At 35.1% G+C, this 27,383-nt stretch overlaps 2 protein-coding genes across 5 annotated transcripts in view; one reads left to right on the top strand and one right to left on the bottom strand.

The window, feature by feature from the left end:
* Nucleotides 1-27,383, bottom strand: part of COG5 (component of oligomeric golgi complex 5) — a 188,705-nt gene that overhangs the window by 139,632 nt on the left and 21,690 nt on the right. The gene's annotated exons all lie outside the window — the stretch shown is intronic.
* GPR22 (G protein-coupled receptor 22) lies at nt 9,883-16,071 on the top strand. 4 transcript variants are annotated; one of them, XM_032996226.1, is made up of 4 exons: nt 10,051-10,060; nt 10,207-10,459; nt 11,471-12,529; nt 14,477-16,071. In XM_032996226.1, exon 4 carries the CDS (start codon nt 14,502-14,504, stop codon nt 15,801-15,803), a length of 1,302 nt encoding a protein of 433 aa, XP_032852117.1. In that variant the 5' UTR covers nt 10,051-10,060; nt 10,207-10,459; nt 11,471-12,529; nt 14,477-14,501; the 3' UTR covers nt 15,804-16,071. The 4 variants fall into 4 exon arrangements, with proteins under 4 accessions (XP_032852120.1, XP_032852117.1, XP_032852118.1 ...); XM_032996229.2 differs by lacking the exon at nt 11,471-12,529 and having other exon boundaries at nt 9,883-10,060; XM_032996227.2 differs by lacking the exon at nt 10,051-10,060 and having other exon boundaries at nt 10,072-10,459; nt 11,471-11,731.

Raw genomic sequence — 27,383 nt, 5'->3', positions numbered from 1 at the left:
TTGTGGTACCAAAGTGAAGAAATATTGATATTGTTGAAGATTATTTTTTAGAAAAACAAAAACTTAAAGCAAGGCTTACTGTCAAGCTCTTAGCAGTTTCCTACAAAAGTGACTATGAAACTCAACATTCAACATTCTCTGTTCACGTACAGCAAAAGATTATTAAGAAAACGAGGAAAGCCTATATAAATAATTCTGAAGAGCAGTTGAGTCACCCTTGACGCAATTCTCACAACTTCCCTGTCCTTGCATCTGACTCCTTTAGTTCTCATCAAAAATTCATCCTACCAACTCCATGCCGGGCTCATCCTAAACAGACTCAACTTTTCTTCTTCCTTCTGCCACGTCACATGCACACATAAGATACAAGTCATGTTGGGAAGGATAAAAGAAGGAGAAATGCACAAGACACCTAATATGTAAATGAAAAGTTTTTCCAGAATGGCACAACCCAAAGTGGTCTACATAAAAGCACTATATCCAGTTTGTTCTATTTTTATTATTGATTTGTTTATCTCTTAGGTCTTATATGATTATAGGTTTTGTTTAGCAAATATCTTCACACTTAATTTAACTTCCTAGCTCATGTTAGAAGCAATGACTCCTAGATGTCAAAATCCAGGTGAAATATTCTCCAGACACCGTTCTGTATTTTTGTCCTGTGTTTAATAATCTTCTACACAAGCTGCAAGGCCTGTTTTCTTAGAGATGTGTGGCATTTTTGTTTACTTTTGAAAAGCTGGATGAGTTCTATAGTGTTTCATCAATACATTTTTTTAAATCTCATTAATTATTTGCATGTTCTGGAGGCTTGTTTTGCTCCCCTCCTTCCAATGCAGTTGAGGGCTTAAAGCAATTTAGACAGAAGTAAGGTTAGTGCAAGAAATAATTTATATTCTGACTTTGCCAATGCATTACTTTAGGAAAAAAAAAAAAAATAATGTCCTGAGAGAAAGATTTAGATACATGAACTATTTTTCCACTCAAACCTCAATTTGCTCATTAGTACTCCAAAGCATTGCCTCAGTTTAACTGTCTTTGTCAAGTCTAGTTAGACATAAAAAATCAGTGCTTAAAGACCTACAAAGAGAATACATGTGAAAAGTGTATATAATTCCTTCATTTTTCACAAAGAAATTGGTCTTGTATTAGAGAAACTGGACAGATTCATGAAATATAGACAGACTTTACAGATCTGCCATAGGCTTTTAGCATGTAGCCAAACTGTTTTTCTAGAAAACAGAATGATATGAAGAGAAACTATGAATGATATGAAGAGAAACAATGTGTGAGATACCGGATGCTCACACATTGTGGTCATGGACATTGCATACGCAGCTGAAATGGTTAGTTGAAGTCTTAATCCACACTATCTCTAACTGTCCATAGAAATTTGCTCTAGATTAAGAGTACTAAATACAAACTAAAACTTCTGTGACTGATATCAACCTTTATTGACCCAAACTATACTGTAATAGCTGCTTTGCCTACAAGCTTTAAGATTACTGAGAATGGTTTTTATACTCTTACAAAATATAGTAAGTACTTGGTATCATCATAGCCTGTAGTATTCATCAAGGTATGCATTTAACTGATAATCCAAAGAGCAATATAGTCTGTAAATACAGATGTACTCCAACACCACTGGAAAATTCTTGTTGAAGTATTTCACCCTAGACCAAAGTATGTTTTGATTATTATGATAATGCCACCTTAAAGATTTTCGAGTGGGAGTGTTAAACAGGGTATTATCAAGAACCAAATAAACAGGTAGACACCTAGAATTTTTTGATAGTGGTGAACAAAATAAGTTTCTGAAGAATATATGAAAAATTTGCAGGGGAAAAAAAAAAAGTTACCCTTTGGGGAACAGGAAGGGCTGGCTGAGTTTCTCTTTCTCCTTCAAGAGCAAGAGAACAGAAAAGGTATTACAACATAAAACAATGCTAAAGAAAAACATTTCCAACCTAACCACCAGCAGACTTAAAATAGTAACCACTTTCAAAGGGCAGGCTCTCCTTTCCTTCCATTATTTCCTCATATTAAAACTAATTTGCTTGATTAATAAGAGAAATAATGTTCTCCTCTATATTCAGCTATCTCTCAGGGGGAGTCATTTCTCACTGGGCACTGTATCTACTGTGAAAAGAATGAGGACTGGAAAAGACCTCTACTTGTATCAGAACTGCAATTTCTCTTTTAGAAAGGCAGTATGGTAACGGGCAGAGTCAGTATGTAATAACTCACCTGGTTTTCCTGTTGATAGGTTGTAGCAGCTGCTATATTCTGTCTTCCACATTTCCTCCAGGAGCTCCTAACCATGGGTATCAATTTGCAGAGTTGCTAGCCTGCCTAGTGATACTGAAGCTTCTCACTTTGAAAGGTACCAGAAATAATGCAAATAACATCCTTCCTCTTTCCCACTCCAACCACACTTTATAGCTCCTATCACTGCAACTCATTCTACCTATACGTTTTAATTTAAGTAGATCATCAGCGAAGGCTGAAGAATTTGACAAGTTTTTTCTCCACTAACATGTATTTGCTCATCATCCATTGGTGTAACAAAAACGTCTCCACCAACCACTTTCAATTTCTCAAGATTTTATTAGTAAAATAAAACCTAGGCTTCAAGTGTAATGACTGCAAAGCCACTTCCAGGCAGCAACCATATACAAAACGAAACAGTATTCCCTTCCTCAGATACCAGTGACGCTATTGCTCTCAGCCTTCCCCCAAAAAAACAGCAAATGAAAGCATTTTTCATGCAAGCTCTGGTTTGCTTCAGTACTACAATAAGTGATTTCAAATAGAACAATTTTGCAGTGAGGTTAAAAATAGGAAATGGAAGAAAACTGAAACTATGGTTTAGGCACAAAAATCCTTGATATTTGAAAGTTTCATAGATAAAATTAGTTCTTCATTGCATACATATGCATCCATTTTCAACAAAGTTTAGGTATTTATTTTAGACTCTAGAACTACAATATGTATGTTTATTAAAAAATTCATAAAATATCAAGGTTATCATATTTCTATTTCATTTATCCTCTTAAGAATGTGAGAGAGATTTTTCAACAATCAATAAAAAACATTAAACTATATTACAGTATATTAAACTACTGCACCCAAACAACAGAGGAAGAAAGAAAATAAACTGAGGATGATACCAACACAAATCTAAATTTAGATCAACGTGCACATCCATCAAATGAATATTCTTTTTAGCAGTGTGGTGAAGTCACCACACTGCACTAGCTTAGTTCAATTTCCGTACTATTATGCATTTATCATTATAGCTTATTACTTTTAAACTTCTCTCACATGTCTTTTTATGGCACTACATAAACAGATCTTCTATGTTCCTTGAACAAACTTGTAAAAATAATAACTGAAGAACTGAGGTGGCAAAGAGGGGCAGACAGAGTACTTTATCATTAAAAAAAAAAAAAAACAGACAAGAAAACACATAGTACTGCATATCATTTTTCAGATTCTGAGAACTTAATGTGAGGAATATCACAACTGTCACACTGATGTGAATGACTTCCTATATTTGAAATGAACACGGAGACCTGATAGATGGTTTTAACCACTTAGAGCAGTCATTCACAACTGGGGGGGAATCTAACTACCGTCCACAGGTTTTATTTTGTTGTCTGAAGAAGGCAAAGTATGCTCCTGTAACTGCAGTTATATGGAAACTTGCAGAGTTACTGTGTGTGGTCACTGAACTTTGGTTTTAAAGGTAGTAAGCCTACCAGATCCTTTTCACACGCTTTCTGTAGCGCTTTCAAACCAAATCAGCCAAGGGGCTGAGTGAGACTGCAATGTATAAAATCACCCTGGTGGTAAGCCTCACACTGTGGGTGATCTTAACAAAATGACAGGGACACAGTCCATGTTGTGATATCTATTCATGTTGTGTTCACCCTTTACACACAGGGCAATTAAGAGACTTTTGCTACTTAGTTTCAGCTAGAAGAATGCTTGCTACTAGGCATGTGAACACTGTCTTAGAGAAAATCATATTGCCTTCCTATTTTTAAAAAGGACTAGAAACAAAGTCCATCCGAGATCTCTGTCAAATAAACAACTCGAGCAAATCTTCCTGTTTTCTTGTTTTGTTTTAAATTAGCAGTTCCACTTAGAGGATATTACAGCAGGAAGGTGAGTAACAAACTCCTGCATCAGGGGGTTGTAGCAGGGTAGCTGTAGTGCTGCTCCTGCTGCTGACCATCCTGCATACTTTGCCAGGCACAGCTTCGACATCATTGGGGGATATCTGATGGAGAATCCTGAACCAGATACTGAAGTTTAAACCCTGCATGTCAAATCCAGCTACCTCTGAATCCAATTCACTGCGATAAGCCAGGCAGAAAGTTTACTGAAACGTTTACATTAATGCCAATCTGACATGAACCTAGCACAGTGCCATCATAAGCTGGGACTTGTTGATGCTAAGCAATGCAGCAACCCAGGTAAGCAGGAAATAACACTGAAAACTTCTTCCAACATACAAAATATTTCGATGAAAGCAAGGTAAGCAACCGCCTGGGACTTTAAGCCATGAGGCAATATTTCCTTCTTTTACAGCGACATAGTGTCAGGACTTCACCTTCAGCACTCTTCAGCTGTGGTGCTAAACTACTTTCCAACTTAGGGAATCAACATTCTCTCAGGCACACTTTCACAGTCTTAAATAATGTGAGCAGGTGGCTCTTCTCTTGTATGTTTAAAGCAACACAAACAGTATGATGTCAGGACTCCAAAAGACTTTCCGTAATAATGAAAACCCTCACTAGAAGTCAGTAGCAATTGCCAGCTTAGAACTAAGAATATTTTATAAAAGCAGAAACCTCTCAAATTCTCAAGAGTACTCAAAGTACAATTTTAATGAAGGAAAAACTAAATCACAGCAAGATTACTATTTTTAAAGAAAAATGAAAAATTTATCTTGAAATTTACAGTGACTATTTAAAATTTTGCCAATAACTACTATGTGATACAGCACCATTCATTGTGAATGTTTATATTAGAGGACAAACCACCTCCATGGAGAAAAGCTGGAGTCAGAGTGATGTTATTCAAATTACTATTAAATTTATCAGCCATACTTCCCTCCTGAGGACAGCTGATATTCTTTCTTTTTTTTCTTTTTTTTTTAACTAAAACGCTTCAATAATTGTGCAACAATACACCAGGACCATGATTTAGCTACATCACTAAAACAAATTTACTGTTATGATATGAAAAGGACACCTTCTCTATATAGGTACGATAACCAGCACTGGTTCTGTAATTCTTCTCTGGTATCACCTCACTGTGCAAAACTAAAACAAGATACAGTTTCAGTATTAATTGATAAAGGGCATTCTGTAACTTACACATTTCCTCATGAGTACAGGAACTGCCAGTGCTGAAAAGGTCAATAGTTGAACTAACATGAAATACTACTGAACAAATAACCTATGCTTAACAATTTCACAAAACCAAATGAATCTTCCAAGACATTTTTATTTCATAGCATAAGTAGGTAACTTTGCCGTACTCAAACTGCTATGCTAACATTAACTCAGCATCTTGAAAATGAATATATATTCATTACATATATAAAACTATATAAAATACAAAATATATAATAATATCTATATGGTTTATGTATAATATAGTTTTTATCTTTCTAAAAATACTTTTCTTTGTGTTGCTTCCAAAGGTGTACATCTTTGCAAATACAAGAGGAAGCACAATGAAATTATATATAATTAAGCTCAAAAATCCACATTTTTTTAAATCTATGGAGGTAAGTCTAAAGTGGAGAAACTGAGATCAGCAATGTCTCATGTAGGAATGTTTTCTGGCAAGGGAAAAATGGAAGTTAGAAATGCAAAAAACCACAAAACCCAACCTAAATAAGTCATTATAAAAAGAACAAAACAAAGAAAGCTGTGTGGCAATCAACAATCAGGGAGAAAATAAAATAAACATTAAGGATAGAACACTGAATGGAAAATTAGTTTTGTGGATGTCAGTCTTTACTACAGAAAAGGAATAACTGTCTTAGAACTGTTCTTGATAGATTACAGAAATGAGAATAAAGTACTTGTGTCAAAAGAAAGAAAACACTACATTACCAGAGTCAGAATGGTACTTAGGTACAAATTCTAGCAGAGTGTTTGTCATCTATTCAGCATATCACTCTTAAACAATAATAAAACACAACTAGAACTTATGTACTGAAGTCAGGTTTACACCTTTTCAACACAGAAGTGTGCTGCAGCACAATCCAGGCCAGCAAGCCATCATTTCAGTATCAGGTAAAACAGAACACCTTGACAAATCCAGCATAACAAGGGCACGTCAGTACAACTCCCAAACCCAACCTGCTATTATCCACTGTTTATTTTTCCTTGATACTATAAATGTTACTGGATTTTCAACAACATTCTAACAAAGTTCTTTACAACACACTATTGAGGAAACTAAGATGCAATGAGGTAAGAAATATATTTTAGATATGGATCACAAGCTGCTAGAACAGGTACAAACAATAAACTATCCAGAAGAGCTACACTAGAATTGGGTATTACACTGCCCCATGTAGGTAAGTGCAAGGTACAGGAGGATCTATCCAGCTGCAATTGTGCACGGACACCATGTAAATAATGCTGAAGAACAATCCCAGGGCAAGATGTCCAAAATCACCCAACATTTGTTTCCAAAAGTGACTTAAGCTCTAAAGAGATTATGTGTCACTGAAAAATTTGTACAAGTTAGAAGCCCAAGTCTCTTGCAAATATGACAACAGATGACATTTTTAGGCCAAGAAGAAGGAAAATTATACATAGCCACTAAATGAGCAACAAGATTCAAACTAGGAAACAAGACGTGCAGCCCAAAGAAAAAAAACAGAAAGCACTCCTGAAGCATTCAGGGGAGATAACTGTACAAACTGAAAAAAAGAATGATGCAGAGAACAAGGGAAGCAAGCAGACAGTTTCACAACAGTTCCAATAAATATCTTCATGAATGTGTCTACTTCGTGACACCCAGATGCTAAGAGAGTCTGTGATAGGTTTATCTAAAGGTAAACCCTAAAGCGCATTACAAGAATGCTAAAGCTCCAAAATCAAGGATTCTGATAGAAAACATCACAACTGACTACTTCATTCATCCCTGCTAGACCTTGTGAGCCTAAGGAGTCTTTTTAACAATGTATGCTTCTCTAAAAAACTGCAGTGCAAGAACCTGCATTCACGGTGACCTTATCAACTCACCAGCAGTTTAGACCTCCAGATCTACAAACATCCTACCACCATTTCAGCATACAGTAACAGTCAGTTAGGACACTACTTCCTGTGTGTAGAAAGTAAGACAGCAGGTAAAAGATGGAAGACCACAAAATACGCTACAGCTTCCAAATTTTTTGACTTCCTGCTCTCAGCAAAACAGAAAAACACTCTAACGAACAGTTATGGCTCCTGAATTTAATTTAAAAGCATACAGGGGTGTATGCTATAGCAATTGCAGTTATCTCTACTCCTGTGCACTCAGCATCCCTTTACATGCACTTGTCTCTGTTCCCTTCTGCTCCACCCTGCTCCAAGCTCCTCCCTCTCTGCATTTATTTTCTCCCCACGTTAGACCCAGCAGCCTCAACTCTTCACAGCTCTATTCTCTGTAACATTCAGGGTCTCCCTCTCCCCTCGTGTTGCCATTCTCAGTCCTAAGACCCTTAATCATAAACCTCCTGGTTTAAGACTCCTGCTGTTCCCTGATATTTCTACCCTCTTATTACACTTCCAACCCACTTTTCACTCCCCTAAAACCCAAAATACCAGTCAAATTCTTTCTATTCCATTCTGTACTGATATAGAAACAGGTATAAGAACAGCACATTTTTCTGTCTATGTTGGGTGTCTGCACATGGCTCTTTTTGCCCACTCTTCCCTATTCTACCCTTTGAGGATGATGTCATCTGTTCACACCATCTTAACTAGCATCTGCACAGCAATGGCTTGTAAGCATGTCTATCCATCCACCTACTCCTGATTGCCTCCATATGGTACTGCTGCTTCTCCTGATTTTCTCTCCAGAAAACTTAAGCTTGATATGTTCACAACTCAGCTCCTTATCATTCCTCTCAACACTTTTTGCAGATAAAACTTTTGCCAAGATTGCCTCCTGCAATATAGGAAGTCTTTTGTGACTCCTTTACCTGTGTTTGAACCACATATCCATGCTACATCCAAAATCCCATTACAATCTTCCTCTGCATAGACATCTTTTTCTTCCTAACAGTACAGGCTCATCCAGTATCTCCATCTTTGTTCAGGCACACATTGAAGAATTAGAAAGGGAGATGGAGGTTCATCTGTTTAAATTTAGACAGGCTTCCCTACTTATCCTAAGTCATACTGAGAGTGAAGCAAATAAATCTCTTTAATATATTAGTATTTATGCTTTCATTTCAGGAATCCTCTTTATCACATCACCCTTAAGAGCTCTGCTGGTATCACCGGTTTCAAGCTCTTGGGAGGCAGACGACACAGAGGCAGCTCAAAGAGCTCAGACAGTTGCTACTCAGCATAGCCAGCTGGTACCTACTGATCTTTGCTCAAAGTTTCTAATCTTTATTTAGGCATTTTCTGAATGTAAAAGCGTACGGAACAGGAAGAACGCTAGACAGAGATGTAGCCAACTTAAAAAATAAATAAAGTATACTGTTGCCTAAAGATAAATAATATATTGGATGGACAGCTGAAAGAAAAAGTAAAGAGAAGAAATGCAAACATCTGAGTTGCACAACTTCGTTCTATAATTGCATTAACAACTTAAAAACAGAGGATCCCATCAAAATTTGACCAAAACTGCTATCTTAATACAGCTACTTACATAAGAACCATGATTTAACATTTAGTACTTTATCAAACTTTAAAAAAAAAAAAAAAAAAAAACCACACTTTAAAATCAAAGGAAAAACAAAACAAAACAGCACAATAAACACAAAAAACCCAAATACTCCACACTTATTTGAGATTAAAAAGTACCAGCAGAATATTCAATACTCAGATATTCTTAAGTTACTTGCTTCAGCAAACTGATCTTTAAGAAATATTATTTTGGGTTGTATACTGAATTTATTTCCAATGTTTATTTTAGCATTAGTACTAATTAAAACAGATGCTGTGCTACACTTCTGTTACTCCCCATTATGTGGTTGTGAGCATTATCTACACTGATAGAACACATTCAGAAATAAGCTACAAAACAAAAAAGTGAAAATGAAGACACATCCTGCCCCCTGCAAAGTGAAGGTCAAGAAGATCATGCAAGACATCCTTACAAAAACCTGTAAAATCTCTAAGCAAAATTCACGTGAAACATACAAGATTTTTTTTTTAAGAAGTTAACATTTCAACAAAATTAACAACCTACACTACTATACATACATTGTGATGGATCATAAAAATCATTCTTTGCTGATTCACAAATTAAACTGAATTATCAACCCATTTGAAGGGTCTGAATAATCTCTGTGAATCCTGATAGAAATTTTCCAAGTAGATATGGGGGTACCAACTTGTCCTGAATATAATATATTCAAGACAAGAGCTAAATGTTCACTTGTATATAAACGTATCAGGTGAAACTCAGCATGGCTCAAAGAAGCAGCTTTATTTCAGAGATGTTCTTAGGACCCAGAAAAAAAAAAAAAAAAGATCACAAATGGAAAGCAGGCAAATTCAAATATAGATTGTTGGAAGCTTTTTAAGTAATAAACGTTTTATCCCTTTTTTTTTTTTTTTCAGTGTCATGTGGTTTCTAGTGTACACAAAGTAAAGAGTGAAAAGGTAAAAATAAAACTGGCATACCCTTAATATATTCCAGAATTCATAAATCATTTGTAAATTTAGTCCCTTTATAAAAGAATCCTTATATAAATCGGGGGAGGGAGGGCATCAATCCCATATATGAAGCACAATTTAAGCCCAACATCACTGACCAATCAAAATTAGTGAATGCACTGCATCTCTCTGCAGTGAGGAGAAGCGACAAGGTAGGCTGTCATTCTGCAAAAGCTGCCCATCGCAAGCTTTCCTCTCAGAAGCACTGCTTTTCTTTTTAGAAAGCTTGAATCTCAGTGATGTCTCTGGAGACAAGAAGCCTTCAGTATGTTAAATTACTTTCATTATGTATTTTCAGATGCTTATTGATTCTACAGTAGGAAGAGTGGGAGACTGCAGCAGCCTGTAAAACAGAACTAAAGCAGTTGTATACATTAGCAGTATGCTGAAACAATGGCACAGTACAGGCACAAATTTTCATTAAGGTCATTTTCTGAAGATATGCTTATTACCCTCTTTCCCTTCTACTCTGCTAACAAGTGAACAAAATGAATCCCTCCAACCTGGAACTGCTTCACCTGCATCGAGAATTTATCAAATCTTTAGTGGAGGTAAGATCTGTTCCTTATTATGGTATGCAGAATAAGCAACATTTAACAAAAAAAAATGGAGAAAAAAGGGAAGAGATCAGATTCAACTTACATTAAGCGCTAGTATCTTGTTATATTTGAGATCAGAAAATATTCAAATGCTATTTCCCCCTCCCCATTAAAAACACAATGGTAGAAAAATGTTATTTTGTATGAAAGTCTTGCAGAATATTAAGAACCTGTTTTGTTCGTGCAACATAAAAACTGTACAGTTTAAGCTAATACAGTACTGGGGAAAAAACCCACATAATGCAACTGGGAATAATTTTTCCTCCCTTAGCAGTATTTCCAAATATTGGCAGTTCAGTATGTTACAGATTTAACCAGTTACTCTTTGAAGGATCAGATAGTCTGTAATTAGTGTATACTTATTGCTATATGAAGGTTGGCTAATATGACTAATCACTGATTGCTCAAGAAATCCCCCTTTTATGTTGTTGTTTTTTAAGAACTTATTTTTTTCATTACCCTGTACATTCAAGCCGTTTATTAAAAACACAGATTTGCTAAACATTTATTTCAAGTAAGGAAATTATAACAGTGTGCAAATTAAACAAAAACATATTTCCTATAAAGCTCATTGACTCTGCTCTATTTCTTATTAGAAAACAAGAGAGTTGTATGTATAAACTACCTGCTCAGAAGAGCTGGAAAACTACATTTTCTAGCTGTAGTCACAGACACTCTACATACAACAGTTACTGCTTCTAGTCAGGGTTTTTTGTAACCTGCACTATTTGGAGAACAGCAAACTTGTCCAAAAAACTAAATTCATGTAAGTTGACAGGAGAATGACATGATTTTACTAGAAAATAGTGAACACATTAACGGATTTTCTATGCAACCTATAAGATCCAATTTTAGAGATCTTGTATTCATTAAATTAGTGATATTAGAAAATATATTCTTGCATTACTTTATTTTGAAATCGTAAGCCCTACTTTTAACCTTTTTTTTCCTCCCCTTCACAAGGGCATGCAGCAACTAATTCAGTTTTACAACTGACAATATGAAGAATGCAGTTGACCGGGTATCTTTCTAGCTGTATGACCTACAAGCAGCAGGATGCATCACTAAAATGTATTCTTAAGACATAAAGGAATTAGAAACAAAACATGGAACACACTTGTATTACCATTTACGTGCATGTCACTTCAACAATATACATGGAAGACTAACACATCTGCTCAGATTTTCATTAAAAGAAGAGTGCAATGATTGATTCTTAAAATGGTGAGCATTTCTTAAAGAGGGATTTATAATTTAAAACCAGAATTGTGGAAACTACTGATGCATGAAGAAACAATGAAACATGAATTCCCAAAAGGAGAATATGCATACTTCACCAGCAAGCTGAATAAGGGTTTAACCAAGCTTTTTCTATACTACTCATTAAATAACTTATTTGTCATAATGACTAATGGATACTTTTCTCTCAATTTTATGGTCTGTTATGTATTCTCCTTAAAGGAAAATAAACCAAATTAGGTAACTCATGGTTACTCTCAAAGCACATGAACTGGATTTTATGATGTATAGCAACTTCTTTGACTAAGCCATCACTCAAAAGTAATGAGCAGGAATATTACAGAAAGAAATACGCAACCATAAACTAAAGGATGTCTACATGCACTCTGAACACAGAGATCAGAAATTATGGTTTTTTTAAACCTGGAAAATAAAAACAGGCTGCTACAAAATGCAACAGGGGAAAGAAATTAACATCACTTAAAAGAAGGTTTATTTGTTATTGCTGGCTTGAAACTCAGAACAGACAAGCAGAGTATGCACTGGTTTGTAAAAGTATCTCAGGCAATTAAGAAGTCCCCATGTTTAATCAGAATTTTTTGCTGCTGAAGTGCTGGAACAAAAAAAAAGAAAAAAACAAACCTGCAAGGAATGAAGTAAGAGCCCAGCTACCACTTGGTTTCCAGGTTACAGTGCATGTCAAATATCTGTCAGTGACTCCATGTATCAATTTATGACAAGCTGCTGCAATGATCTGAAAGGCCCTTGAGGCACAGGGAACAGGTAGGTCAGCAGTTGCATGCACCCCACCTCTGCTCAGCATTTGCATGGGAACAGGCACTGTCCAGAAAGGCGATGCATTGGGTAAATTAGCTCCCTGCCTTGACATTTCTGCTTTTATTTAACTGAAATCTAATCAATGCAACAAGGAGGTGATGTTTAATCTATTCTTAAGAGTTAGCATATCTGAAGTTCTCTGTTTTCACAAAATTTCAGCTGGCATAAAGTTAGAGTTAAGACTGACATTTGTTTTAGTAGATATGCTTTTGATTTCCTCCTGACTTTTGCTAATATGAAAGAATTCCATTTATCCAGTAATGCACTTGGAATGGTTCCTTGAAATCCATTCACAGCCAGGACAGTGTACACAGAGGAAATCGTATTCCTGAGGGCTAATATAAACCTAATAGAGGTTCCCTAAACTAGAAATTAAACAAAACTTTTGAAATATTGTTTCATTTCACACCTGAGACTAATATGTTCTAATTTACAGCTTTTATATTTAAGAGGCACATGTGAAATAACTGTTGAAGCATACCAAGAATTCTCATCATACAATTTGCAATTAATAGTATTGTGCAATTGAGGCTTTTCAGAACTACAGATGAAATCCATTTGCATATTGTATCCCAAGCGTGCTTAATTCATACTTTCATTAAAAAATAGCTCATTTTTGTTCACCTTAATGCTATCCATTTTTAATGTATTCAGAATGGAACAAAGGTCTGCATTTAAATTTATTTTCATGTCAAGTACATCCCCTCTTAAATTTAAAGCTACCTAAAAAAAAAAAACAACCCTCAAGTATCGTAACAAGAAACTGAATAACCTCTCTTTTATTTATCCATTTCATTACAAACTCAAGAGCTGGCTGACAATATAAATAATACAAACATCAGGTATTACATGCAGATGCTACATTTACAAGCTACTGGTATGTGTAAAACAAAGCAGATGAGCCACAAAATAAAAAATCTCCTAGATGTAATAAATGCTACTTGTTTTAAACTCACTTATTCCTAAAACAAACATGCTATGTATATAAATCTGTTGGATTTAATTATAGTTTGTATAACAAAAACAAACGAACAAACAAAAAAACCTGAACAAGACAATTTTCTTTTAAAGTATTATTATCTAAAATGATTCACTTAAATCTATTCTGCAATAAAATTAAATACTCTTCTATTCCATGTAGGCACTGATTTCTTGAAGAAACTGAATATTCAAATCAGAAAAAGGAAATATTGTGTTTTTTTATAAACTCCATTCCCCCAAACCCACATAAGTTTTGCATTTGAAATGATACAAACTTATATAAAATTGTTGTAGTGGTAAGTTTCATATATGTAGATGCACACAAGATAAAAGTGAATATAAGTCTTCGAGGCTTGTAAAAATCTGCTGAATTACAGAACTTCAAGTTTCAGCCCACAATACTGTTGCAAACTCTTCCTAAGAAAGAGTCTGCTAAATTGCCATAAATAGTTTAAATATTCCTTTTATGATATATAAGCAACAGTTCCTATTGCTTTTTTTTTCCACAAGAGCCTTTTTTAAAATGATCTTGAGTACTAATTTGTTAATACTTAACAACATTCTTCTAAAACAACCCTCAAAGCAACACAAAGGCAAAGCACAAGTATAGTTTATTCAACAAATGGGCCCTTTGTAAAAACCACATCACTATAAATAAAGCCTTGTCTCCCTAAGTGGAAGCTTTTCACTCCTTTTTTTTTTTAAACAAATCCTGCTTTCCTTTAAAGAGGAAAGACCTTATTCTAGATCCTCAGGATTTTGAGTCCGTGCCAACTAAAGCTCTACACATACAGTAAATCAAGGGTTTGGTAAGAATAGATGTTTTTCCTCCCTCCTCTATCCCCAGCATTTATCTACAATAAGTGTTAAGAAAATAAATTAAATAGTTCCATATTTTATTTCACCTTTCAGGAGCAAAAACAACTGCAACAAAAGAATGTGTTTCTCCCCCATTCTGGAAGTCAACATGCAGTCTGAATCTAACATTACAGTTCGAGATGCCATTGATGACATCGACACCAACATGTACCGACCATTGTCATATCCATTAAGCTTTCAAGTTTCTCTCACTGGATTTTTGATGTTAGAAATTGTTTTGGGACTTGGCAGCAACCTCACCGTGCTGGTACTTTACTGTATGAAATCCAACTTAATCAATTCTGTCAGTAACATAATTACAATGAACCTTCATGTACTTGATGTAATAATTTGTGTGGGATGTATTCCTCTAACTATAGTTATCCTTCTGCTTTCACTGGAGAGTAACACTGCTCTCATCTGCTGCTTCCACGAGGCTTGTGTCTCTTTTGCAAGCGTTTCAACTGCAATCAACGTCTTTGCTATCACTCTGGACCGATACGACATCTCCGTAAAACCTGCCAATCGAATTCTGACCATGGGAAGGGCTGTGATATTAATGACATCAATATGGATGATTTCACTTTTTTCCTTCCTGATTCCTTTCATTGAAGTCAACTTTTTCAGTCTTCGAAGTGCAAGTACTTGGGAAAATAAAACACTTTTATGCGTGAGTACAAACGAGTACCACACTGAGCTAGGGATGTACTACCACCTTCTTGTTCAGATTCCAATCTTTTTCTTCACTGTTATAGTAATGCTAATTACATACACTAAAATACTCCAGGCTCTAAATATTCGGATTGGTACAAGATTTACAACGGGACAAAAGAAGAAAGCTAGAAAGAAAAAAACTATTTCTCTAACCACTCAGCATGAGACTACGGACGTGTCCCACAGCAGCGGAGGAAGAAATGTTGTCTTTGGAGTAAGGACTTCTGTGTCTGTCATAATTGCTCTACGCCGGGCTGTAAAACGGCACCGGGAGCGACGAGAACGGCAAAAGAGAGTCTTCAGAATGTCCCTCTTGATTATCTCAACATTCCTTCTCTGCTGGACACCCATCTCTGTTTTAAACACCACCATCTTATGTTTGGGCCCAAGTGACCTTTTGGTAAAGTTGCGATTATGTTTTCTAGTAATGGCATATGGAACAACTATATTTCACCCTCTACTTTATGCATTCACGAGGCAAAAGTTTCAGAAAGTTCTGAAAAGTAAGATGAAAAAGCGAGTTGTTTCAATAGTGGAAGCAGATCCTATGCCAAATAACGCTGTAATACACAACTCATGGATAGAGCCTAAAAGGAGCAAAAAGATTACCTTTGAAGACAACGAAGTAAGGCAGAAATGTTTAGTACCTCAGGTTGTCACTGACTAGATTTCAGTATTCACCAAAACACATCAAGTGGAATATTTGAACAAATTGTAAAAAAATACTGCCAAATAAGAAAAACTTTTTTAAACTACTGGCGAGACTGTAAATTTTCAATATATATGTTAAATAGAGTAGGTCTTGTATATTCAATTTCTTCACTATGTAAGATACATGTTGCATGGCCGTTTGTTAGCGTAACACCATGTGTATATTTGTCAATAATATTCAAGTCCTCTTTTTTAGAAAATAAATAGCCTTAAAGAAGTGCAAACTTTTAAAAATATTTGTATGGCTCAGTTTCTCTGTAAACATAAAAGAATTTTTAAACAAAAATTCCACTCGAGAATACTTTTCTAAAGCACAATTTCAACATTTAGCATGATATGACATTTTTAAATTTAATTCCTAAACAGTGTTGATTAGAGATATTCTGAATGCTATACAGCTACAACCTGGACCCATTTTGACCTCATATTTAGGTAGCTACTTATTTCAAATTTTTCCAGCATGCAACTAAGTAAACAAAGGCATTTATGTGATGTCCTTCAATGAATGGTTCAGAATCACTTAATTTTAATGAGGGAGGGAATCATGTTGGTCCAAAAATTGACAGTACTTTTGCAAAAAGTAAAAATCTTGCATATACAATCTCAGATCCAGTTTCTGCATAGAAAATACACAACTTTGCATAATTACACAGGAGGGATGGAGTGGGTGAGAGAGAAAAACGGCCACGGTATATCATCATTCTACACCCTCTTTTTCTATTTCAACTTATACCTGCAATGAAGAATCAAGAAACCTTAAGAAGTCATCATCACCCATAGCACTGTAAATAAGAATTAAGACAATCATCCAAAAAAAAGTTTGTGGAGTGGTTTGCACTGTCCCATGCTTAAAAATTCATAACTGTAATGAACAATGGCTACATTCATTGACTTAATTATCAGTTATGGGGGAACGGGGGAAACAAAGAAAAAAAACAACCTGCAAAATCAATTAGCGTGATTTCACTTGTCTTGTTAGATAAACTGCTCAGTGTGTCACCAGCTACCAGTACCATTAAAAGACTAATCCTCACAAAGTATCGGCTTCAATTAAAAACAAAAAAACAGAGCATATTCTTGAATATGAGAGCTAGTTGGACTAAAGCATTACATAAAAAATTAAGCACTTTTCTGAAGTTGCGTATTAAAAAAAAGGCATGGTTTTAAGGGAGCAAAAAGCTATTTTCCATTACATCATTAAATTATTAATCATATGTGTATTGCCAAAACTGTTTTTGTGGTTTAAAGAAAAATAGCAATACTTGTTATGCACCTTAGTTTACTTAGGCTCATGCCTTAGCTTACCACAAGACTCAAAAAGCAGTTCTATATTCCACAAAGACCAGCCACTTACAATCATCCACGTTCTACCCTGAAGTTCTGTTGTCTAATTGATAATAATTCATTATCTAAAATTACCATGTAGCATATATTCAAACATAACTTCCCTGGCTTTTTGCTAAAAGCTATTCCAATGACACCTGCATTCGACTATACTCACTCACAGTGTTGATTTCATCTAAACTATCGCTAGTTTCCTACAAGAATTGAAATCTTTCATCTTATTTGAGAGGTTGCAGAGTAGATGTAAACTTAATGGGTTTATGGAAGAAGTTGTTTTTTTTTTTTAAAAATCCCATATGCTCCAAATTTATCATTTCAAAAACATTCTTTCATGAGTAAGCTCTTACGGAAAGAAATGTGCCCAAAAACCTAACCAGGAATTATTTTTTCTTTTTTGTAACACTTCTTCCTTTCTCTGACTAGCTATCTTCTGTATTCTGAACACTAGAAGGAGGGGAAAGTGGGATCTCTAGGGTTAATGACATAATACGATTTCAGTGATTACTTATCTTCCAATAAAGTATTCTTAAATGCATTAAAGATACTATTCATTTATTGAAAAGAAGAAAAAAAAAATCATAATGACAACAACACATGAATAAGCTTACATCATGTACTTATCTGAAATAAGATTTTAAGAAAACTTTTCAGACTTGAAAGGTTTCTTGACAACATGACTTTACTTTTTAAAATTAAATAAATCCTCAAGAACTACATGTTTAATGTTAAAAGCTCATTCATTAGAAAGTCAGATTCAATGAAGCAGTACTTCATAACAAAGAGAAAATGCAGCCTAGGAATTAGTCAGAGACATTAAGTCAGGTTTTAACAGCTGTGTCGATCACAGTCATTGATTGCCTCTAAGAATATAAGCAAATTCATTTTTACATTTACTATTCTTCATCTTTAATAAAGGAAAAAAAAAAGGACTTATACCATGTTGTACACTTTGAGGTCTGCAGAAGAAAATTCTGCATAGAGCAGGGAGCAAGTAAGAATATCTGCAATCCTATATACATGCAGGAGTCATTATAAAACAGAACCATACATGATATGTACCACAAAGACGACAGATTTAACACAAACAAGACAAAATAAAGAGTAACTAGTAAAGGAACACTGTATATACTACAGATACAGAAGAGGATTTTAGGAGGGATATGAAGGTGTGCCGTGGGTGCTTGACAGACAGACTTAAACAGAACGCAAAAACAGGCAGCATCACTGGAGAAAAAAGGGCAAATATATGCCATAGTATTGTACAATAAGAAGCCCACTACATTCTTAAAAATGATCTCACCCCAATGAGTCATTAGTTCAATTACATTTCACACCACTCAGCCTAAGGCAAGCAAAATTGTACAGGACTAAAAATATTAATTCTAGCAAATATGTCTCAGAAACACAAGCAACCACTACCAGTTTTCACACATTCCCTGTCCCTTAAGTATTAGCTGGTATCTGACTATGTTGTCTTTTAACTTCAAATGCATTTCCATTCAATTTTACATTGTAAAATGAGGTTACCCCACACTAAAAATACAAAAAAGCTGAGTACAGTGCCAGTATTTATTAGAATATTCAAGATGTGCACCTTAATACACTAGTACACCACAAAGCATTGAAACAGAAATGTAAATAACAAATATCTAGTTTCAAGTTGGCAACAACTTTTATGGATTACAAGGCACTGCTACATGCTCAGAAGTTCTGTTTATTTCATTAGTGCCAGGGGAATAGGAATCACTTGAGTCATTTCTAAATATATTAGACTAAAACAGTATGCAACTGGATACACAATAACCTCTCTTCTTTCATAGTTACCTAAATACACACATGTACACATAATATATAATTATTATATATCTGTACGCACCAAAAGTGGAGTTCAACACTAGCATCTATTTCATATTTATATGGAAGCATTTTTGGTAAGAGTATCTAAACTGAACAAACAGGCACTATGCTGCACCTTGCATATACTTAAATGCCTTCTTTTCCCAATCACCACCTTTTCTTTTTTCTTTTAAAATTAAATAATACATTCAAGAACCTGTATAATTTACCTGGGCACAAATAAGATTTTTTCTGCTCTAGTAACTGTTACATATATCATATTGCAATGCACATAATAGTTCTTTTTCAACATCAATGTATGTGCTGGTCATCAGAATTCTTTGATAGCTGAATATTTTAGACATATGTTTGGTTCCTCTGAAGAAAGTATTTTAGCTACCAATCGCCATTAAACTCTTTAAAAAGGAAAGAATACAGCATTCTTTAGCAAAGTTTCAATGCAGTATTTAAAAATATAGAATACATTAATTTACCCTTCCCTCCCCCACTGTTCAAACAAAATAACTCCAACATATAGATAAGCTTCTGTCTTAAAACCTTTCAGCTTTTAATAGCTAAATTCCACTCCCACTTCACACATTCCACTGTAATATCATTGATTTTATTTGTCTTACACCAACAGGAAAGAAGAATCTGACTCTGTAATTATCTTCTCCTTTTTCTACCTCACAGAACACTCGTGCAATTCAAGAAGCGAAATTAAGCACAGGGTTTGGGTTTTGTTTTGCTAGGGGGGTTATGGAAAAAAAAAATAAGAAAAGAAAAAAAATATACATAATAATGGACTAACAGGAAAATTAAAATTGACTCATACATAGTGTTACAGAAGAAGGATGTGAAGTGGGTGGAGAGTACATGTCAAAAGAAAAAGGGCAGAAGATGGAAGGAACCACTGTAAGGCAGCTATGTCCATCAGGACCACAGAAAGGTGGAGGGCAACATGCACCTGCCAGGGAAAGAATGCTGACCTTATTTTTTAGATGATAATAAACAAAAATACAAGAACAACTTATCTTTGAATCACTGAGTGTAATATGTGGTTTTGCCAAAATTGCTGGGAGGCAAGAGGAAAATGACATGAACAGGAACTCCAGAAAAGGCTTTTGATTTAAAAAATTACACACAGAATAACAGACAAACCGAGAGTATATATTATTCTACTACCTCTTTTCCTAGAGATAAACAATACATTTTACCAAGTACAAAGTACATACAGAATACATGCATTCCGAGAACAGACCTGAAAAGAAAATGTTATTGGATGTTTGTTACCAGTGATAAATTTTAAAAAATGCTATTGAATTTTCCTGCAAATCAGTATTGGTCAGATAACTTCAGTTTGTCTTGATGCTTCGAGTGTGTTTCCCTATCACTGTATGTTTTCAATTACTACTTCTTTATCTCAATTTAATTATTTTTGTAGAGTAATAAATTAAAGGAGAAATATCATTAGACATCTTTATGTTCTTTGCTAAAATGACACTTCAGTGATTATTATAAATTAAGCCAGAATGGAAGAAATATCTTCCTGCATATTTACCCTATATATCTCTGTATCAGCTGTTTTTCCATTTTATGAAGAAATTCTCACACAATGAAAAGGAATTCAGTTGAAATGAAAAAAACAGATCTACAGTGAAAGTTCTGTGGTAGATACAGAACCTGAAATTATTAAAGCATAATTTATTTTTTATAGTTTGAATGAATTATATCGTTTGAATATAAGCATTTCTATATTCACATTCTGATTCCTGACACTGCGCAGCCAGGGAAGGCTGACGGCACAAAGCTGTTGGCAAACAGCACACCCTTGTTTCTTTTCCAAACCGGGTTTCCAGAAATATACTTTTGGTTTCTGTTACCCTGCTATGATCTCTAACTTCCTACCCTATCTTGCAACAGTTTAATTTTATACCATATCTAATAAACAAATCAATGTCACTGCTGAAACAACATTATTGCTGTAAAATCTGTCACTCTGGCTATGTCAGACTGTTATCAACAGAGCAATATTAGCACAGCTTTACTTTCAACTGTACTAGGATCTCTCACAATCTGTTGTGAGACTTTACTTCAAATTAAACTCAATTTAAACTCAATTAGTAGGGGGAAAAAAAGAACAGTAACTGATGACAACCTATTGCTACTCCCTACCATGGTTTTCTTCCAAATCTTATTTCAAGATACTTTTCATAAATCCCTGTCACAAATAAACAGAGAAGGAAGAAGGGAGAAGTAGAAAAAAAGGACAGCTTCCTACATATGCAAATTATAACAAATATCAGTGATACTTCGTGCACTAGGTTGCATTTAACAGTGTGCTGAAAACATGCAAAAGGAAAGAGAAAATGGGAAAGGAACACTATTTGCAATACATGTATCATCACAAAAGAAGAGGTGAATGTGAGCACTGCGGTTGTAAAACACCTTCACAATAATCAGGAAGATCTATTATTCCTGCTAACAGCTTTAGTAGCTAATAAGTGAGACTTATCAATGAATGAGAACAACCAAAACAAAAGATGTGACAATTTGTGGGCAAAGGGAAGGTTTTAACACAGTTACATGGTTCAGTAACAACAGCAGTGTCCACAGACTAAACACCTAACCCAAAAAGAACTCTCATGGAAAACTAGTTTTTCATGTTTTGCCAAAATACCATACACATGCACATATATGGAGTACAATATAGCTAAAATAAGAAGATTTAGCATATGTATTTGTTGCAAGAGATTTCCAAATTGAGTGAATCACTTTATTTTCTATGTTTAAATGGGAACAAACATTTAAGTTTAATAATTTTGACCATATGAGGTTATATGCCCATAAATACAAAATGGAGCTATACAGATCGTCTGCAGTCACGTCAAACAAGGATAAAGCACAAAAAAGTGCACATGAAGACAAGTCAAAGACATCTTTAAAAAGATTAATGTAATGAAGCTTCTGACAAATCTTGCTTCAGTTGTACATCTTACAGTCTAGATTCCAGAAGCAGTTTAAATGAAGTAATGAAAGTAGGAAACTTTTGATTCAGTCACTGAGACTTTGCTATGCCCCAATTTTGTTTCAGTCAAAAATCTTAAATTTCTACTACATCTTTTGTTTGCAAATTAGGTCAGCTAAAAATGAGGGGGGAGGGGAATATCTGTGGAATTGTAGGCAATCTGCCATAGAAACAGTATGTTCTCAAAATAATAGGATGTTCCTTCTTTTAATGAGGTTAGGTCCTCACACATTTCCCGGAAATGACATGGAAAGAGATATGAGACCACGCTGTTCTTCAGCTGAAGATGGTCTACCTTTAAGATAACAAAGTCAGTAATCAGATTTGGTGCCTGTGAGCAGTGGAAGGTTGGACCTGAATGGTAAACAAATAAAACGACTCGACTACTTTGTGTTTCAAACCATAACTGAGAAGAGTCATAAAATTCTTGATGAAACTAATATTCAAAAACTATGTGCATGAGTTGGGAGACAAAGAGGAAAAACTACTCCTGTGAAAACAGCCTATCTTTAAAGCTGTTTCCTATGTGCAAGAATTAAATCTTACTCTACACTACTCATTACTTTGTATTACATACAGCAACACCTTCATTGATCTTTAAGGCAAGGCAGAAATGACAGTTACAGGAAAACTGGCTCCCTTCTAGAACCTGTACAAAGATTAGACTTCAGCTGTCTTTTCATAGCTATTTGGCTAGGGTTTTTTTAACCTGAAATGGCTCACACTTTAATTAGAAATGAACAGGATAAAATTGGTTATTATGTTTAAGATTTGAACAACTAGTATTTACTTGAGGAATTAGAACAAAATTGTGTACACAATCTAATTTTTCAATTATTTTATACTTCTGAGTTTGCCAGGCCTCATTTTCCAGTCCTTAGCTCCTGTTATTTCTTTCTCTGCTAATCAAAGAGCCCTTCTGCGACCCTTTATTTTCTCCCCATGAATGCACATCTACAGTCTTAATCTTCAAGAAAAAGAGCCCATTTAATCTCCTACTGTGACATGTATAATTGCATTTATTCACAGGTAACCACAAAACTGTGTTTTTATCTGTACAGCACAATTCCCTATACTGATTGAAGAAGTACAGATTTGCTTGACATAGCTGTAAGAATGCTAGAACAGAAACAACACTGGTAAAGCAATACCAGCATGGATGCAGTCCAATTCCAAAGCTTCACAGAAGTATAGTAGCATATTTTCATATTTGTAAAAACAGAAATCATACTTTTTTCTTTTTTTTTTTTATTCAAAAAGTACATTATGCATACATGTTGAACATTCAAGTTGCTCTGCTTATTCACAGCTGCTTCCCGTCCAGTAGTCTGTCTTAATCTGAGGTGTTCACCCACAGAAAACTACCATTAACTTACTTAACTTTGCTCCTCTCTTCCAGCTCCCCTAGCAAGAAAATTATCAACCAAGAATGTAGAGCAACTGTGAGGTGAGAAGATGGCTTATTTAAATACTTACTTAGGGGAACAACACCTTAAGGGAGATTTAAACCATCTAAATTATAGATTATGCACATAAAATAAATCTATAATGCATCTACACAAGTTCTTTAATCAACTAAGTAATCAAAACACACAAATTTGACAACACATATTTCCCATAAAAATATAATTGGCTATCATTAATTCAGTTTTACAGCCCTGAATTCTTCTTTCAAATGTATTCAATTTCTCCACTACTTTTCTATAGCAGCTTTGTGTCTAACTGACTTTGATTTCAACAGAAATACCCTGTTTCTCCTTCTGAATGATAGCAGAACACAAGTTGGACTTTCCCCTTCCCCATTCAGTAAGGGGTTACAAACGAATGGCTCTGGGAACTTAGTACATGTGTATAGAATGCTCCTTAGTTGTTGGATTACAAAATATCCTTGCTTTATGGAAAAACAAATTACCCTGCCTCCAAAAATAAAGCAAGAACATTTACTGAAAAATCCTCCTATTCTAAATCTTTCCAAACAATCTGGACACCTGCATATTAATGAGATTATTCCATGATAGGTATCTTCCTGGTTCCTGCCAGCCATGGGTTTTTCCTCAATATTTTAATTTTGTCATATCTATACTTTACACTTGTAATGCATTCAGTTGTGTTTATACATTGTTTTACAATTATAGTTGTGCTTGCATTGTCATTACATTAGAACAAGCCTTTAGTCAGAACTACCCTCTTTCCTGATTGCCAAAAAGCCAGTATCTCCCAATCTAATATACTCTTCTCAATAAGCTTTTGACTATCGAGTTTGTCTAAATACATTTGTCCAAACTACTGAACAGAAGATCCTCTGCACTGGAAAATTAACTCTTACAAAAATTAAACATTAAACACTGCGTCTATTCTTAGTTTGCCATATGCATCACAACTTGCCACTCTGGCAACAAGTTGCTTCTAAATTCATTAAGTTTGTTTATTATAAGAAAATCCAGAATAATGTTTCTCTTTGTTGATAATTCCCATGTACGAAATTAGTGATCTTTTAGCACTGGCCGTAGAGGACAAACAGTCTAGGCTCCCAACACCACTCTTCCACATATCTCAGAAACATGATTAAGACAGCAATGTTTCTATTTTTCTGGCTTAATTCAGTAGATTGTGAAAGTAACATCTTCTCGATTGTTTTAGCTGGCTCTCTGATCTGTATTCACTTACAGATACTTCTACTGTAACTTCTCATTCTGTTACCCTCAGTGACACTTTCCAAACATGATTTGCTAACATCATTATTTGATCTCTAAACAAATCCTCAATTATTTTCCTTAGTGATCACAAGTTACCTGTTCATTTCATCCATTTGTATTCCCTCTCACTCTATTTCTGAATCTGTTCAAAAAGAAAAAAAAAAAAAATCTGTTTTCTCAGACACTTATACAATACTGAAGTGTTATTTCTGAACTAACCATATTCTTCTTCAGTACAACCACTGGGTTATGCACTAATAAATGCTTCGGTCCCAGCAGAAAGAAAAAGATCAATACTACGAACTGCTTCTCAGTGTTATTTCCTTGACCACTAAACAACTGATTTCAACGCTGGCCATAGGAAAACAAAAGGAAGCACACATCCTCCCAGCTACCTTCTGCCAACTGCCCTACAAAGTATGCATGCGACATTTCTCCACACTCTCCCATGGGGAAGTGATTATCTATGAAACTCGAGCCACTGAGTCCGATCACCTTAGAGATCATTACTCTGGTTCTGGGAGAACTAGCCTGCAGCTTACTATTGAAATTCCAAGTACATAAACGCTCAGGAAAGGAAGAGAATAGAGAAAGTTATAAATGCCAATTCCTACCAGAGCTTCAGATAGTGCATATGCACACCTGTCTGAAACATAAAATTGCCGTTTCCTTGTAGAACCTCCGCAGAGTTGAAGACACAACTAGATCTGCGCTCTTTCAGATGTGTCATTCTAGCTGTAAACGGTGTCAAACCCTACAGAACTGAATTTTTCCATACTAGTTGTTAGTGTCACTGACTTGTTTGTTTATAATAGGTACTGAGTCCTAGCTCTTCACTGTTTACTTAATCTTTTATACCTACTGAAATATAGTGAGAATATACCACCACTCAATTAAGAGATGACATCTCTCTCCTTTGCCAATATCCCTGAGCTCACTTACTGTTTTAAATTATGTAATCCAACTCGCCTTTCTCTTCATGAACATATAGTTCATGAACCTTTCTTTCTATAACATGTAAAAGACACTACAAACTATTTTCAAACTCTTAACAGCTATTCTTACACTCTACAATGTATTGATAATTTAAAAGATGCACAAAAATAATCTTTCAGAGATTCACAGCTAACCTCTGTCTCTCTTCCCAACTTTCTCAGCCAAAAGTAATTATTTTAAACTCTTTTCTCATCTTTGATGTGCATAATTTTATCTTTTTTTAAAATACCAACTTTTACAGTCAGTGCACAAAAAATTACTAGATTAAAAGGCAGATAGAGCTTTCAGATATCTTCAGGTCTTGATAATTTTTGTGTGTCACCTGGAAACAGAAACCCATAGCTTTCATTTCTACCTTTAATTATGTAGTACCATTAAAATGTATGACTACCCAGTAATAGAATACTTTGTCTCAAATCTCAAAGATGCCCTAAGATCTGTACTAGTTACACAATCATAACTGTTCCAAAGTGATTAAAAAAAACCCTCTGAAGTTGTATTTATCCGTGTTTGGCTAAACATGAGCATTCACAACTACATGATTATCTATGTTACTGGTTCTTCCAAATCCTTTTATATCTTCATTCTCATGACATACCCTAGATAACAAACACAAAAATTCTTACTGTTCAAACACTTAAGATGATCAAGGGGTAAAGCAAAAACAAGGTCCAAACACCCTTACCAGGTGGGATACCATCCTTCTGGCAGGGAACAAATGTGCCTCAACAGCAAAACAGAAACAGGTTTGGTATAATTCCTCTCAGATCTATAGGTATTATTCCTCTCTATGCTCTAATTTTGTAATTAGAGAAAGAGAATATAAGTATAGTTTTCAGATTTTATAGTCACACATTTAAATTAACTAATTGTAAAACAAACAAAACCTGGAAAAACCTAGCTTGAGACCTGCCCTTTACATTTAAGCTCATTAATGAGAAAAGGTAGGACAGTGTAATTACCAAGACATTCTTCCACAACTTTCCTCTTCCATCACTCCTTCTGCTCCTCACATCCAACCCATTCCTTTCTCAAAATTCCCAAGACCCTCTGTTTCAGCCTTACCTAGGTGGGACTACAAACCCCAGATATATCCTCTGGCTCTCAAAGCCCCAGATCATCTGACACATTACCAAAGAAAATACTGCAGTTTCAGTGTTTTTAATAAATAAGTAGTACTGGCTTCATCTCAAACACAGAACTGAGTGTGTTACCAGGGCAAACACTGTTAGTGCTTCATGCGCATGACAATACACAAGAGAGTTTAAATGCATATTAATTTACCACATGCAGGATCGGTACAGCTACTCTGCTATCCTGACAATACCTCCTCTCCTAGCAGAAAACACTTTTTGGTAGCCCATCACATCCCCCCCTCCCCTCCCTCAGTTCTTGTCCACTATGATTTCCTTCTCACTGGAGTCCTCTGAACTGTTAAAAGCAAATAAATGAAGAGCTGTCAGGCCCCAGATTTTACTCTGTACCTGCTGAAGCCTAGCTTAGTGTAATACTGGCCTACAACCAAAACCTCTATACATTACATCATGACAATAATAATCATAATTGCTATTAACAACGAAATAGTAGCAATCAGATTCAGAGTAACAGATGACAAGAAGGTTGAAAGAGCAAACCT

This window comes from Tyto alba, unplaced genomic scaffold (genome assembly GCF_018691265.1).
Source record: "Tyto alba isolate M040663 unplaced genomic scaffold, T.alba_DEE_v4.0 Super-Scaffold_2, whole genome shotgun sequence".
In the NCBI taxonomy this organism is placed as follows: Eukaryota; Metazoa; Chordata; class Aves; order Strigiformes; family Tytonidae; genus Tyto; species Tyto alba.
The sequence above is the reverse complement of the archived record's forward strand: the minus strand, read 5'-3'. Positions and strand labels throughout refer to the sequence as shown.

What these genes read in the sequence shown, in the direction of transcription:
- GPR22 (XM_032996229.2), top strand. Translation starts at nt 14,502, where the DNA reads ATGTGTTTCTCCCCCATTCTGGAAGTCAACATGCAGTCTGAATCTAAC.